The sequence below is a fragment of the Coregonus lavaretus genome (assembly GCF_964263955.1).
Source record: "Coregonus lavaretus genome assembly, chromosome: 38".
NCBI classification, from domain to species: Eukaryota; Metazoa; Chordata; class Actinopteri; order Salmoniformes; family Salmonidae; genus Coregonus; species Coregonus lavaretus.
This window is the reverse complement of record NC_140025.1, coordinates 25,205,099-25,220,574: the sequence shown is the minus strand read 5'-3', so window position 1 is coordinate 25,220,574 and position 15,476 is coordinate 25,205,099. Positions and strand designations below refer to the sequence as shown.

The window sequence follows — 15,476 nt, the reverse complement described above, 5'->3', positions numbered from 1 at the left end:
GTCATCGGTGCGAATTCAGGTACCGCTCAACTGCTCCACTAAGGAGCTGAAGCCTACCGCTCCTGCTACGTCCAGTCCAGCTCCAGCCAGCGGGGCCAGACCGGACCAGGGGCGCTATGGGGGGTTTGTTGGAGGGTGGTGGGCAAGACCGGAGCCGGAGCCGCCGCCGAGGAGGAATGCCCACCCAGCCCTCCCCTGTTTTGCTCGTATTTAGGCGCGGTCGCAGTCCGCGCCTTTAGGGGGGGGTACTGTCACACCCTGGCTCTGGGACTCTATTTGTTGAGCCAGGGTGTGTTTATTCTATGTGTGATATGTCTATGTTGGGGGTACTAGGTTGTCTGTTTCTATGTTTGCCTGTGTGACTCCCAATCAGAGGCAACGAGTGTCAGCTGTCGGCTGGTTGTCTCTGATTGGGAGCCATATTTAACTGTCTGTGTTTCACTTTATGTTTGTGGGTTTTTGTTCCGTGTCGGTATTTGTTTACCGTGGACTTCACGAGTCGTGTTTTGTTTGGTATACTTTAACTAATTAAAGTCATGTTTGTTTCACATGCTGCGCCTTGGTCTACTCACTCCTACGACGATCGTGACACAGACTGGCCAATAAAAAGAAAAGATTAAGATAGGCAAAAGAACACAGACACTGGACAGAGGAAGATTGGAAAAAAGTGTTATGGACAGACGAATCGAAGTTTGAGGTGTTCGGATCACAAAGAAGAACATTTGTGAGATGCAGACCAAATGAAAAGATACTGGAGGAGTGCTTGATGCCATCTGTCAAGCATGGTGGAGGCAATGTGATGGTCTGGGGGTGCTTTGGTGGTGGGAAAGTGGGAGATTTGTACAGGGTAAAAGGGATCTTGAAGAAGGAAGGCTATCACTCCATTTTGCAACGCCATGCCATTCCCTGTGGACGGCGCTTGATTGGAGCCAATTTCCTCCTACAACAGGACAATGACACAAAGCACAGCTCCAAACTATGCAAGAACTATTTAGGGAAGAAGCAATCAGCTGGTATTCTGGTTATAATGGAGTGGCCATCACAGTCACCTGATCACAACCCTATTGAGCTGTTGTGGGAGCAGCTTGACCGTACGTAAGAAGTGCCCATCAAGCCAATCCAATTTGTGGGAGGTGTTTCAGGAAGCATGGGGTGAAATCTCTTCAGATTACCTCAACAAATTGACAACTAGAATGCCAAAGGTCTGCAAGGCTGTAATTGCTGCAAATGGAGGATTCTTTGACGAAAGCAGAATTTTAAGGACACAATTATTATTTCTATTAGAAATCATTATTTCTGACCTTGTCAATGACTACATTTCCTCCGCATTTTGCTATATTTCCTATTCAAACTAATTTCATGTATGTTTTCATTGAAACAACGACCTTTCTAAGTGACCCCAAACTTTTGAACGGTAGTGCATATTTTTTATTTCAGACACCCCAATTTTAAGCATAAGTCTGGCATAATGGAACCAATAAAATAGTCCCTAAATCTCCAACCATGCCCAACTGGCACTGCAGGCAGGCTGAAGCAATTGCTCAAAGCATTTGAATAGCAAACAAATACTACTTGAACCCAGGTGCGGTAATAGAAAAGAACAACAGAGAGTTGCAGAGTGGCGGAGGCCCCATTATACAGGTTAGGGATGACAGACTCCTACTCGCAGTACACAAATGGACGACATGACGGGCAGACTCCTGGGAGCGAGAAAGAGAGGGCGAGGGACATGCAATACAGCACACACACAACACACACACACACACACAGTCTCTAGGGACAGGCAGTGTCAGCATGCATCACAACAAGCATTAATCCTGCTCAGAGATAGATAGAAAGAGAGAGGGAGGGAGAGAAAAATAAAGAAGAAGGTAGCATGGGGAGCAACCGATAAGGAGGGGAGAGGTGTCAAATACACACACACATCCAGGTGACATCCAACCAAACTTCCTTTGAGCATCCAACTAATGCCCTTTCCCGTAGCGTGTGTGGGTGTGCCTATGAGCGCACCTTCATCTGTGCATGTGTGCATGTGCCTTTGTCTGTGTGTGTTTGTTTGTGTGTGTGTGCATCTGCATGCATATGTGTGTATGTTTTTGTGTGTGCATACATGTATACGTTCGTGCTTGCACTCCTGTGTGTGTGTGTGTGTGTATTTGCCCATGTCTATGTGTGTCCGCCACCAGCGTGGGCGAGAACATTCTGGATGACCTGCTGTCCCGCATGGAGCAGTACGCCACCAACCTGGAGGAGGTGGTCAGCGAGCGCACCGCCCAGCTCCTGGAGGAGAAGAGGAGGGCCGAGGGCCTCCTCACCCAGATGTTGCCACGGTAACGCACCCCCACACACACTCGTCTCCTTTCGGTTTCGATGCAGATGCGTTAAGAAGGTTTGTCGATTGTAAAGGAGCAACCTTTTTTTTATCTTCTGTCTGTCTTTGTGTCTGTTTTTCTCTATTTTTCGCTGTGTTCATATCTGCCTCTCATTTGACTAGCAGCCTGTCTTGTGGACACTTGGGTGGGGGTGGACAACAATTGACCTTGTGTATATGAAACACCAGAGCATCATTGTCCACTTTTAGAAGCAGTGCAAAGTTCATGCGATCCCATGTTTGTGTTTGTGTCTGTCTGTGTGTGTCTGTTGTTTTGATCTGGTTTCTGTATTTATAGATCGGTGGCTGTCCAGCTGATTGCTGGTAAGACGGTGCAGGCGGAAACCTACGACTGTGTCACCATCTATTTCAGCGACATCGAAGGATTCACCGCCATGTCGGCCAATCTCACGCCAATGCAGGTAGTCAGATAACCTTGGACCTTCTGTCTCCGCACACTGAAGGGGGAACCAGATTTCAAGGGTGCATGTGTCTAAAATGGGGTTATAGGGCTCTGGTCAATGTAGTGCACTATATAGAGCGGTGGTATTCAAACTATTCAAACAGCGGAGACCTGGGGACCCAAATCTAATGACACAACCTTAAAATCTGTAAATTTCGATTTTTACATCAACAAATAACCTTCAATGCAATGCATTCTCATCTCTTATCAAAATGAAAAGAAACAATACAGGTCTATCTGTTCCTCAGTTTATCTCTGTCCAATGTCCTTGACTACACGCCCAGACCAGCTGCAGGGAGCTAGAGGGGACCCTCCTTATGAAAAGCACATCATTGGTAGGTAGCTTAGTGGCAGGTAGCTTAGTGGGTAAGAGCATTGTGCCAGTAACTGAAAGGTCGCTGGTTCTAAACCCCGAGCCGACTAGGTGAAAAATCTGTCGATGTGCCCTTGAGCAAGGCACTTAACCCTAATTGCTCCTGTAAGTCGCTCTGGATAAGAGCGTCTGCTAAATGACAAAAAATGTAAAAAAAATGGTAGTTAAGAAATGTCTCTACTATTGTTAAGCATATTAATATTAAACAAATCAGGTAAATACTTGTATTCCCCATCATTCCCCTCTTTGAGACTACTAGTCTCAACAAAATCTAGTAGTTTTAAAACCAACCAGTGAAAATAAAAAGACAGAACACCTTCCAGATGTAACATATGACATGTATATAATCCTTATGAGGAACCTCACTTCAGGTTACTGCGTCTCAAACCATTTACCCTCTACACATACCATATACAGTTCTAACTTGCTGCTGATGATTAGGTATAACAAAGATAGTCAAGTGGATTCTTTCTCAGTAAAGAGTTTGCTCCCAGAGTACGGCTGCCCAGGAGAGAACACCTGGCAATCACAGAGTCTGGGTTTTCAGCCAATATTCCACTCCTACCGAGCCGACCCTGTGAGCAAACCTTTGACTACAACAGGCGCAATTCTAAGTATGCAACAGGTCAAACATCACAGTCTTCAGCAGTAAAGGGTAGCTCAGCTAATCCTTCGCAACCTACATTCTGGCCCTAGGTCATGGCACATTTGGCCTTGAATTTCTTACCAGTTATAAACACATATTGTAGCAGAACTTCAACACGAGGATGAGCAGCAAAATCAATATAATGATGAAAACATTTGCATATTCAGATTTACCCCTATGGGAACTCCCACAAGCGGTAAACCCGCTCCTACCTTAACCGGCCCCAACCCACACACCAAAAACAATTTTTGTCCAGATGTAAGATTAGCAACCATTTCTGCTCTAGATAAGAACAAATTGTCCTCATTGTTGTGAGGGCCCAGCCGGGCTCTCTTCCGACGATGACCATCTGCTTCTGGGCCTCTACTCCGGGCCGGCGTTGGGTCCCTTTGGCTCGGGACCTTCTTCCGTCACTAGGGTCTCGGCATCCTCAGCTTCCTCATCTCTCGGTCGTCGGTTTCCATGCGGTACTCTGGTGCAGTGGTTTAGATGATACCAGGTCGAGCTCCCCTCGACCCTTACGACAGTTAGTGTAGCCTGGGTGACGGTGTAGGGTCCCTCACGTCTCTGTTCGTTCCACTTCCTTCTGAAGACCCTGACGTAGACCTTCTCCCCCGGGAACACTGGTCGTGGTGGATTCGCCTCTGGTTCTGGAACTCTGCTTCTCTCCTGTTGGTATATAACTTAATGTATAACAGTTAGTTGCCTGATATACTCTTCTAATTCCTTTTCCAACTGTTCTAGAGGTGGACCCTCATATGGTCCTCTAAGAACTGGCACTGGCATGGGTCGACCCGTAAGCATTTCATGCGGTGTTAGATGCGTTATTCTGTTAGCTTGCATATATGGAGACCAGAAACCCTGTTTTCTAAGTTGCGTTACTACCTCCCCTCTTCCACAATGATCAAACCCATTAATTACTGCTGCTTATATTCTTCATATAATTTGCATATTTACCAAAAGCCCCAGGGGACCGGTAATTCCCCCTTTGGACACATGACTCACATCGTGATTCATGCGCCCAAAAAACAAAACAACACTGCCTGTTAAATCAAAATAACAAATCAAATTAGAATGATAACCCTTGATAACATCTTAACTTCATTGTATCCCATAAGGTAATTCAAGGAATAGTAAAATTGACTAGCGACAGGTGTCCCTCATTCAGGGCTAGTTCTCTTTCTCTGTCCTTGTCATGGTCCGAATCACACATAGGACTATTGCTAAATTATAAACTTCTTCCTAATCATTAATGTTTACATATTATATTTAAATCTCACCCAATGTCTCTAGGCTCTCTAGTGAGGGTGATCAGGCCTCACCAGAAAGTCAGAACAGAGGTCAGAGGGCATTCAACCCAATTAAGTGAGTGTCTCTTTCCCTTTCCCCCCCCTGTACCTCAGACATTATTTAAAGACAGTTCAAACATCATGTGTACCAGGTTTATACTGGGTTTTTCAGTACATTTGTTTTCAGGATAATTTACATGTGTGCAACCAAAACTCTGGCAATAGAAACATCAGAAAATGTAATTGATGTGCCCTTGAGGGTGTATCATTTGTAACCTGTGAAAAATCCACTAAACCCAAAAAAAAACACAAGAAATCAAACACGGTATTAACACCATTAACAAATATTCATAACAAGTGTGTTGTGTGTGGTTATTTACAAACCATATGGTACAAACAAACAAAAATTGCCAGGCCTTATTTAATTCTTAGTGTATGTAAATTGCTGTCCTTTGTAAGTAAACACAAACAAGTGTCCACTTTCTTCTGCTAAAGGTACACTAAAAAGTGCTCCACATCAGTCTATTACTGAGAACTATTTTGCATCTGGTGGAACGTTTGTTAACAGTGTGTGTAGATTGGGCACCTCTGCTTGGTAGTCTTCAACTACGTCATTCACTGCTCTCAGGTCATGGACCAGTCTCCACTTCTGTTTGTCTGCTTTTAGTACTGGTAGCAGTCACTCTGGGTTTTAACCAGTACTCCTGCTTCTAGTTTTACTGGAACTGTCAAAGGTATTAGCTGCGTTTGTCCCGGAAATCCTACTGTCTTTGCATATCTACCTAACATGGGGAGGTGAAAGGCATAATTTGGACTTACACATGAGTAAGTTGCTCCAGTATCCATCATCATGGGTGTGCCTCTATCATTCATCTGAACCTGCAGCATAAGTTCTTCATCAGCCTGCATAGTTACTGCCACTAGCTGACCCTCCCCTCTAGGATTCTCTTGGCATCCCTAGTATCCCTGATTTGTTCCTCCCCACGGGTTCACTGGGCCCTGTGGAGCCCGTGTCTGAGACTGCCGCCATGCATCTGAGCTGGTGTCATTTCTTTGCCAATTACCCTGTTGTGGTTGTCTAGGCCACCACGGTTTGGTAGGACAATTCCTTCTTGTATGTCCTGATTGATTGCACCTCCAGCAGACACGTAGAGGTCTTCCTGGTCCACCATTTTGGTATGCCTGCTGCTGTGGTTGGTGCCCTTGATTCCTGGGTCCATTATTTTTGTTTTGCCACTGTCCAGGGGATTGTTGTGTGTACACATTCACTACTGGTATGGCAGGAGCTCTTTGTCCTTGCGGTTGAGGCGGTGGTTGTGAACCTCCCTGGAGAACAGGTGCCATTGCGCCCTCCTCTGGCAGTACTGGAGTAATCACTGGGGCTTGTGTTTTCTTTTTGTCCTTTCTTGTCAGCTCTTCCAGCTGCATTTGTCTCAGTTTTCTGTGAATGTCTCTTCCCTCTCTGTCAGTTTCTGTTCGTCCTTCCTGTATTTCTCCATTGCGTGGATAACATGGTCGCAGAACTCTTTGTGTGACTTTGACGTTAGTCCCACCACATCCTCCAGTCTGCTTCTGACAGGCGTTGGCATTGCCTCCATCAGTGATGTCCTGAATAGTGTTGTCATCAGTGGATCCCCCTCTGGGTCTTTTTCTGATTCTTGTCGCCACCTCTTGAGCTGGTCCTCCAGGTAACCTGCCGGGTTTTCTTTATCCCCCAATGGCTCCCCTCTCAGTGCTTTAGGGTCTGTTTTGGCTGGATACTCTATTCTCAGAGTGTGCCATAGTCCTGACCTAGTTCCTGTGGCTATGTGTATCAAGTCATAGCGCACAAACAAGTAACAATGTTAGCTCCGTTACTGCCCATATCTCCACACAGCTGTGCCCTTGGAAGATAGTAAAAGACAGAATGTACTGAAAAACTGTGGTCACTGAGGCTCTGTCTTAACCATGTGACCAGGTTACTCAGAAGCAACGAGAAATTGAAACAATACAGGTCTATCTGTTCCTCAGTTTATCTCTATCCCATGTCCTTTACTACACACCCAGACCAGCTGCAGGGAGCTAGAGGGGACCCTCCTTATGAAAAGCACAGCATTGGTAGTTAAGAAATGTCTCTACTATTGTTAAGCATATTAATTGTTAACTATTAATATTAAACAAATCAGGTAAATACATGTATTCCCAATCAACACACAGCTGTATCTCAGCAGAAAACCTCCATGTATATTTATGTGTGTGTGTGCAGTAGCGGTGCTTAGGTAAAGTTTATTGGGAAGCCAAGCCAGTAAAAAAGCCATATTACAACCTATGTTGTGAGATTTGTGTTGTTTGCTCTTTAACCCATTTGTTCATACCCCACCGTGATATACAATAAGGCCGTGACAACAGAAAGAGAACAGTCCCACATTGGTGGAATGAATTAAACTACAGATACGTTTGTTTCATCTCAAAACCGGAGAGCAACATCTGTCCGGTGAAGTCCACAAAGCAAATATTGCATGTAACAAACAGTTATATCACCTGTAACATGGTCAAGCAAGTTCATGTTTTCGACAGTTTACTAAACAACTACTGATTTACAGTGCCTTCGGAAAGTATTCAGACCCCTTGACTTTTTCCACATTTTGTTACGTTACAACCCTATTCTAAAATGGATAAAAATATAAAATACCCCATAATGACAAAGGGAAAACAGGTTTTTAGAAATCTTAGCAAATGTATTAAAAATAAAAAACAAAAATACCTTATTTACATAAGTATTAAGACCCTTTGCTATTAGACTCTAAATTGAGCTCAGGTGCAACCTGTTTCCATCCATCATCCTTGTAGATGTTTCTACAACTTGATTGGAGTCCACCAGTGGTAAATTCAATTGATTGGACATGATTTGGAAAGGCACACAACTGTCTATAAATGGTCCCACAGTTGACAGTGCATGTCACAGCAACATCCAAGCCATGAGGTCGAAGGAATTGTCCGTAGAGCTCTGAGACAGGATTGTGTCGAGGCACAGATCTGGGCATTGAAGGTCCCCAAGAAGACAGTGCCCTCCAGCATTCTTAAATGGAAGAAGTTTGGAACCACCAGGACTCTTCCTAGAGCTGGCCGCCCAGCCAAACTGAGCAATCGGGGAAGAAGGGCCTTGGTCAGGGAGGTGACCAAGAACCCGATGGCCACTCTGACAGAGCTCTAGAGTTCCTCTGTGGAGATGGGAGAACATTCCAGAAGGACAAACATCTCTGCAGTACTCCACCAATCAGGCCTTTATGGTAGAGTAGCCAGACGGAAGCCACTCCTCAGTAAAAGGCACATGACAGGCCGCTTGGAGTTTGCCAAAAGGCACCTAAAGACTCTAAGACCATGAGAAACCAGATTATCTGGTCTGATGAAACCAAGATTGAACTATTTGGCCTGAATGCATCACGTCTGGAGGAAACCTGGCACCATCCCTACGGTGAAGCATGGTGGTGGCAGCATTATGCTGTGGGGATTTTTTGCAACGGCAGGGACTGGGAAACTAGTCAGGATCGAGGGAAAGATGAACAGAGCAAAGTACAGAGAGATCCTTGATTAAAACTTGCTCCAGGGCGCTCAGGACCTCAGACTGGGACGAAGGTTCAGCTTCCAACAGGACAACGACCCTAAGCACACAGCCAAGACAACGCAGGAGTGGCTTTGGGACAAGTCTCTGAATGTCCTTGAGTGGCCCAGCCTGAACCTGATCAAACATCTCTGGAGAGACCTGAAAATAGCTGTGCAGCAAGAGGATCCGCAGAGAAGAATGGGAGAAACTCCCCAAATACAGGTGTGCCAAGCTTGTAGCGTCATACCCAAGAAGACTCGAGACTGTAGTCGCTGCCAAAGGTCCAGGGTCTGAAAACATATGTTAATATGATTTTTCCTGGGGGTTTTTAAATGATAAATTAGCAAACATTTCTAAAAACCAGTTTTTGCTTTGTAATAATGGGGTATTGTGTGTAAATTGATGTGGGGGAGAAAATGCTTGCTAGCCTAACTTACTTGCATGGGCAACAATCAACCAGCAAAGTTAACTAGCTAGTTAACGTGAGCCTACTAGACTACATATTTAACTTCAATCATCTCAGGCCAGTGTCACAATATATGAATGTATGGTTAGATCAGAATCACTGTCATAATCATTGGCCTGTACAGAGAATGAAGTCAAAACCTCAAGTCCAAATCCACATCTCCATTAATGGCTTAGGAATAGGCCGATTTAGCAAGCTACAGTGGGGAAAAAAGTATTTAGTCAGCCACCAATTGTGCAAGTTCTCCCACTTAAAAAGATGAGAGAGGCCTGTAATTTTCATCATAGGTACACGTCAACTATGACAGACAAATTGAGAAAAAAAAATCCAGAAAATCCCATTGTAGGATTTTTAATGAATTTATTTGCAAATTATGGTGGAAAATAAGTATTTGGTCACCTACAAACAAGCAAGATTTCTGGCTCTCACAGACCTGTAACTTCTTCTTTAAGAGGCTCCTCTGTCCTCCACTCGTTACCTGTATTAATGGCACCTGTTTGAACTTGTTATCAGTATAAAAGACACCTGTCCACAACCTCAAACAGTCACACTCCAAACTCCACAATGGCCAAGACCAAAGAGCTGTCAAAGGACACCAGAATCAAAATTGTAGACTTGCACCAGGCTGGGAAGACTGAATCTGCAATAGGTAAGCAGCTTGGTTTGAAGAAATCAACTGTGGGAGCAATTATTAGGAAATGGAAGACATACAAGACCACTGATAATCTCCCTCAATCTGGGGCTCCACGCAAGATCTCACCCCGTGGGGTCAAAATGATCACAAGAACGGTGAGCAAAAATCCCAGAACCACACGGGGGGACCTAGTGAATGACCTGCAGAGAGCTGGGACCAAAGTAACAAAGCCTACCATCAGTAACACACTACGCCGCCAGGGACTCAAATCCTGCAGTGCGAGACGTGTCCCCCTGCTTAAGCCAGTACATGTCCAGGCCCGTCTGAAGTGCATTTGGATGATCCAGAAGAGGATTGGGAGAATGTCATATGGTCAGATGAAACCAAAATATAACTTTTTGGTAAAAACTCAACTCGTCATGTTTGGAGGACAAAGAATGCTGAGTTGCATCCAAAGAACACCATACCTACTGTGAAGCATGGGGGTGGAAACATCATGCTTTTGGGCTGTTTTTCTGCAAAGGGACCAGGACGACTGATCCGTGTAAAGGAAAGAATGAATGGGGCCATGTATCGTGAGATTTTGAGTGAAAACCTCCTTCCATCAGCAAGGGCATTGAAGATGAAACGTGGCTGGGTCTTTCAGCATGACAATGATCCCAAACACACCGCCCGGGCAACGAAGGAGTGGCTTCGTAAGAAGCATTTCAAGGTCCTGGAGTGGCCTAGCCAGTCTCCAGATCTCAACCCCATAGAAAATCTTTGGAGGGAGTTGAAAGTCTGTGTTACCCAGCGACAGCCCCAAAACATCACTGCTCTAGAGGAGATCTGCATGGAGGAATGGGCCAAAATACAAGCAACAGTGTGTGAAAACCTTGTGAAGACTTACAGAAAACGTTTGACCTGTGTCATTGCCAACAAAGGGTATATAACAAAGTATTGAGAAACTTTTGTTATTGACCAAATACTTATTTTCCACCATCATTTGCCAATAAATTCATTAAAAATCCTACAATGTGATTTTCTGGATTTTTTTTCCTCATTTTGTCTGTCATAGTTGACGTGTACCTATGATGAAAATTACAGGCCTCTCTCATCTTTTTAAGTGGGAGAACTTGCACAATTGGTGGCTGACTAAATACTTTTTTTCCCCACTGTAGCTACTGCAGGACATCAACACAAGCAGACCAGAAACAGACAAGTTTTTCTGACAATTATTATGTTTAGCTTTGAGCGAGTCACTGGTAGTTCCCGAGACAGAAGAGTCATTTTCCTGTGCGTTTTTGCTGCCAACTTTACTTTATTTTCCTTTTTTCCATCGCAACTTTTTTCCCTCATTCAACTTTTTCACTCCGGACGCTTTATCTGGACATGGTTCGTCAACATCTTCAACAGCCGAAGCTAAGTAGTAACATTAACATGATGTCTTCTAATTGCAGTCGCTGTACTCATAATATACAGGAGAACGATCGCCTTACGGCGAAAATAGCTGTGCTACAAGCCCAGCTTCAGACGCAATCGTTAGGCAAGGGTAATTTCAGTGTAGGAAAGGAAGAAACAGCGTCTGTGCCACCAGTAAGTACAGATAGTAACGTTAGTATAAATCCCCCCGCACAGTCCCCGCAGCCGGACAACTTTCTCATGGCTTCTGGAGGGAAATACTGTTGGAATGCTCAACCGGTGTCGCTCATTCAGCCGACAGAAACTTTCAACCGGTTTTCCCCATTATGTAGCGAGTCGGAGTCTGAGTCTGAGTCTTCTCTTGTCTCTACTCCTCCCGTTACGGGGTCTGAGACGCCGAAGGCTCCCACCATTAGCTCTGACAAATTGAAAACCCTAGTCATTGGCGACTCCATTACCCGCAGTATTAGACTTAAAACGAATCACCCAGCGATCATACACTGTTTACCAGGGGGCAGGGCTACCGACGTTAAGGCTAATCTAAAGATGGTGCTGGCTAAAGCTAAAACTGGCGAGTGTAGAGAGTATAGAGATATTGTTATCCACGTCGGCACCAACGATGTTAGGATGAAACAGTCAGAGGTCACCAAGTGCAACATAGCTTCAGCGTGTAAATCAGCTAGAAAGATGTGTCGGCATCGAGTAATTGTCTCTGGCCCCCTCCCAGTTAGGGGGAGTGACGAGCTCTACAGCAGAGTCTCAGCACTCAATCGCTGGTTGAAAACTGTTTTCTGCCCCTCCCAAAAGATAGAATTTGTAGATAATTGGCCCTCTTTCTGGGACTCACCCACAAACAGGACCAAGCCTGACCTGCTGAGGAGTGACGGACTCCATCCTAGCTGGAGGGGTGCTCTCATCTTATCTACCAACATAGATAGGGCTCTAACTCCTCTAGCCCCACAGTGAAATAGGGTGCAGGCCAGGCAGCAGGCTGTTAGCCAACCTGCCAGCTTAGTGGAGTCTGCCAATAGCACAGTCAGTGTAGTCAGCTCAGCCATACCCATTGAGACTGTGTCTGTGCCTCGACCTAGATTGGGCAAAACTAAACATGGCGGTGTTCGCCTTAGCAATCTTATTAGGATAAAGACCTCCTCCATTCCTGCCATTATTGAAAGAGATCGTGATACCTCACATCTCAAAATAGGGTTACTTAATGTTAGATCCCTCACTTCAAAGGCAGTCATAGTCAATGAACTAATCACTGATCATAATCTTGATGTGATTGGCCTGACTGAAACATGGCTTAAGCCTGATGAATTTGCTGTGTTAAATGAGGCCTCACCTCCTGGTTACACTAGTGACCATATTCCCCGTGCATCCCGCAAAGGCGGAGGTGTTGCTAACATTTACGATAGCAAATTTCAATTTACAAAAAAAAAAATGGCGTTTTCGTCTTTTGAGCTTCTAGTCATGAAATCTATGCAGCCTACTCAATCACTTTTTATAGCTACTGTTTACAGGCCTCCTGGGCCATATACAGCGTTCCTCTCTGAGTTTCCTGAATTCCTATCAGACCTTGTAGTCATAGCAGATCATATTCTAATTTTTTGTGATTTTAATATTCACATGGAGAAGTCCACAGACCCACTCCAAAAGTCTTTCGGAGCCATCATCGACTCAGTGGGTTTTGTCCAACATGTCTCTGGACCTACTCACTGCCACAGTCATACTCTGGACCTAGTTTTGTCCCATGGAATAAATGTTGTAGATCTTAATGTTTTTCCACAAAATCCTGGACTATCGGACCACCATTTTATTACGTTTGCAATCGCAACAAATAATCTGCTCAGACCCCAACCAAGGAGCATCAAAAGTCGTGCTATAAATTCTCAGACAACACAAAAATTCCTTGATGCCCTTCCAGACTCCTTCTGCCTACCCAAGGACGTCAGAGGACAAAAATCAGTTAACCACTTAACTGAGGAACTCAATTTAACCTTGCGCAATACCCTAGATGCAGTTGCACCCCTAAAAACGAAAAACATTTGTCATAAGAAACTAGCTCCCTGGTATACAGAAAATACCCGAGCTTTGAAGCAAGCTTCCAGGAAATTGGAACGGAAATGGCGCCACACCAAACTGGAAGTCTTCCGACTAGCTTGGAAAGACAGTACCGTGCAGTACCGAAGAGCCCTCACTGCTGCTCGATCATCCTACTTTTCCAACTTAATCGAGGAAAATAAGAACAATCCAAAATTTCTTTTTGATACTGTTGCAAAGCTAACTAAAAAGCAGCATTCCCCAAGAGACAAATCAACTGTACATTTCGGTGTTCCTCAAGGTTCCGTTTTAGGACCACTATTGTTTTCACTATATATTTTACCTCTTGGGGATGTTATTCGAAAACATAATGTTAACTTTCACTGCTATGCGGATGACACACAGCTGTACATTTCAATGAAGCATGGTGAAGCCCCAAAATTGCCCTCGCTAGAAGCCTGTGTTTCAGACATAAGGAAGTGGATGGCTGAAAACTTTTTACTTTTAAACTCGGACAAAACAGAGATGCTTGTTCTAGGTCCCAAGAAACAAAGAGATCTTCTGTTAAATCTGACAATTCATCTTGATGGTTGTAAAGTCGTCTCAAATAAAACTGTGAAGGACCTAGGCGTTACTCTTGACCCTGATCTCTCTTTTGACGAACATATCAAGACTGTTTCAAGGACAGCTTTTTTCCATCTACGTAACATTGCAAAAATCAGAAATTTTCTGTCCAAAAATGATGCAGAAAAATTAATCCATGCATTTGTTACTTCTAGATTAGACTACTGCAATGCTCTATTTTCCGGCTACCCGGATAAAGCACTAAATAAACTTCAGTTAGTGCTAAATACGGCTGCTAGAATCCTGACTAGAACCAAGAAATTTGATCATATTACTCCAGTGCTAGCTTCCCTACACTGGCTTCCTGTTAAGGCAAGGGCTGATTTCAAGGTTTTACTGTTAACCTATAAAGCGTTACATGGGCTTGCTCCTACCTATCTTTCCGAGTTGGTCCTGCCGTACATACCAATACGTACGCTACGGTCACAAGACGCAGGCCTCCTAATTGTCCCTAGAATTTCTAAGCAAACAGCGGGAGGCAGGGCTTTCTCCTATAGATCTCCATTTTTATGGAACAGTCTGCCTACCCATGTGAGAGACGCAGACTCGGTCTCAACCTTTAAGTCTTTACTGAAGACTTATCTCTTCAGTAGGTCATATGATTGAGTGTAGTCTGGCCCAGGAGTGTGAAGGTGAACGGAAAGGCTGGAGCAACGAACAGCCCTTGCTGTCTCTGCCAGGCCGGTTCCCCTCTCCACTGGGGTTCTCTGCCTCTAACCCTGTTGCAGGGGCTGAGTCACTGGCCTGCTGGTGCTCTTTCATGCCGTCCCTGGGAGGGGTGCGTCACTTGAGTGGGTTGAGTTACTGACGTGATCTTCCTGTCTGGGTTGGCGCCCCCCCCCCCCTTGGTTTGTGCTGTGGTGGAGACCTCTGTGGGCTATACTCGGCCTTGTCTCAGGATTGTAAGTTGGTGGTTGGGGATATCCCTCTAGTGGTGCGGGGGCTGTGCTTTGGCGGAGTGGGTGGGGTTATATCCTTCCTGTTTGGCCCTGTCCGGGGGTTTCTTCGGATGGGGCCACAGTGTCTCCGGACCGCTCCTGTCTCAGCCTCCAGTATTTATGCTGCAGTAGTTTATGTGTCGGGGGGCTGGGGTTAGTTGGTTATACCTGGAGTACTTCTCCTGTCTTATCCAGTGTCCTGTGTGAATTTAAGTATGCTCTCTCTAATTCTCTCGTTCTCTCTTTCTCTCTGAGAACCTGAGCCCTAGGACCATACGTCAGGACTACCGGGCATGATGACACCCTGCTGCCCCCAGTCCGCCTGGCCTTGCTGCTATTCCAGTTTCAACTGTTCTGCCTGCGGCTACGAAACCCCTACCTGTCCCAGACCTGCTGTTTTCAACTCTAAATGATCGGCTATGAAAAGCCAACTGAGAGACCTGAGCCCTAGGACCATACGTCGGGACTACCGGCCGTGGTGACTCCTTGCTATCCCCAGTCCGCCTGGCCTTGCTGCTATTCCAGTTTAAACTGTTCTGCCTGCGGTTATGGAACCCCTACCTGTCCCAGACCTGCTGTTTTAAACTCTAATGATCGGCTATGAAAAGCCAACTGAGATTTATTCCTGATTATTATTTGACCATGCTT

At 45.1% G+C, this 15,476-nt stretch overlaps 1 protein-coding gene across 1 annotated transcript in view; it reads left to right on the top strand.

Annotated features, from left to right (window-relative positions):
* LOC311112413 (atrial natriuretic peptide receptor 1) overlaps positions 1-15,476 on the top strand; it is a 46,157-nt gene that overhangs the window by 23,235 nt on the left and 7,446 nt on the right. The window contains exons 22-23 of the mRNA XM_084155525.1: positions 2,187-2,330; positions 2,670-2,793. Coding sequence (XP_084011651.1) covers positions 2,187-2,330; positions 2,670-2,793 — 268 coding nt within the window. The remainder of the gene's footprint in view (positions 1-2,186; positions 2,331-2,669; positions 2,794-15,476) is intronic.